This window comes from Habropoda laboriosa, unplaced genomic scaffold, assembly GCF_001263275.1.
Source record: "Habropoda laboriosa isolate 0110345459 unplaced genomic scaffold, ASM126327v1 scaffold5, whole genome shotgun sequence".
NCBI classification, from domain to species: domain Eukaryota; kingdom Metazoa; phylum Arthropoda; class Insecta; order Hymenoptera; family Apidae; genus Habropoda; species Habropoda laboriosa.
In genome coordinates, this window is record NW_017100161.1 from 3,087,279 (window position 1) to 3,087,950 (window position 672).

Below are 672 nucleotides of genomic sequence, written 5' to 3' on the forward strand. Positions count from 1 at the left end.
AAATATTAATATTTTTAAAAAATTATATAATGATTTTCAAAAGATACCAATAGAATGAGCAAGACCAGCATATATATATAATGTTGTAATACCCACAACAAAAGTAGTAATAGCTTTAACAATAAGAGTTGACCATGGTCCAGTTAAAGAAAGTAGTACAAGAAAATCCAAAATAAGTGGCCTGTAGATTGTAAGTATAAGCATACCAATCACTACAGGAACTAAACTTCGTTCTAAATCATGCCTTGACCATAACCATACAAGTGTTGCTGTGGTTATATGTTGTACCTGTGTACATTAAAAAACAAGTTTTTAATACAAAGTATTCTTGTAGACAGTATAATATTGTATTACTTACTAAATTAATGTTAGATTCAAGACTCTTTTGAAGGTACTTCCAATCAAATTCTGCACCTCTTGCTCCTACCCACAATAGGAGAAATCTGGTGAGTAATAATTCAGCTCCTGCCCATCCAACCCCAGCAGTTAAAACTTTTGCATGTCCTCTACCAGGTATACTATTTAATGCTATCAATATTCCTACCAAATCAGCTACGTCTATCGAAGACTTTAAAAATTCCTGCAAAGATAATTTTGTTTAAAAAAGTATGAATTAATATTTTTGTATTAATGAATACAAGTGAATTAACAATGTAAATACATACACCAAAT

General features: G+C 30.2%; 1 protein-coding gene across 1 annotated transcript in view; it reads right to left on the reverse strand.

Moving 5' to 3' along the window:
* Positions 1-36: 36 nt before the first annotated feature.
* The window catches only part of LOC108577556 (transmembrane protein 147), a 1,012-nt gene continuing 376 nt past the window's right edge, over positions 37-672 (reverse strand). Inside the window, exons 2-3 of the mRNA XM_017940740.1 lie at positions 359-593; positions 37-288 (exon numbers count right to left, since the gene is read on the reverse strand). Coding sequence (XP_017796229.1) covers positions 37-288; positions 359-593 — 487 coding nt within the window. The remainder of the gene's footprint in view (positions 289-358; positions 594-672) is intronic.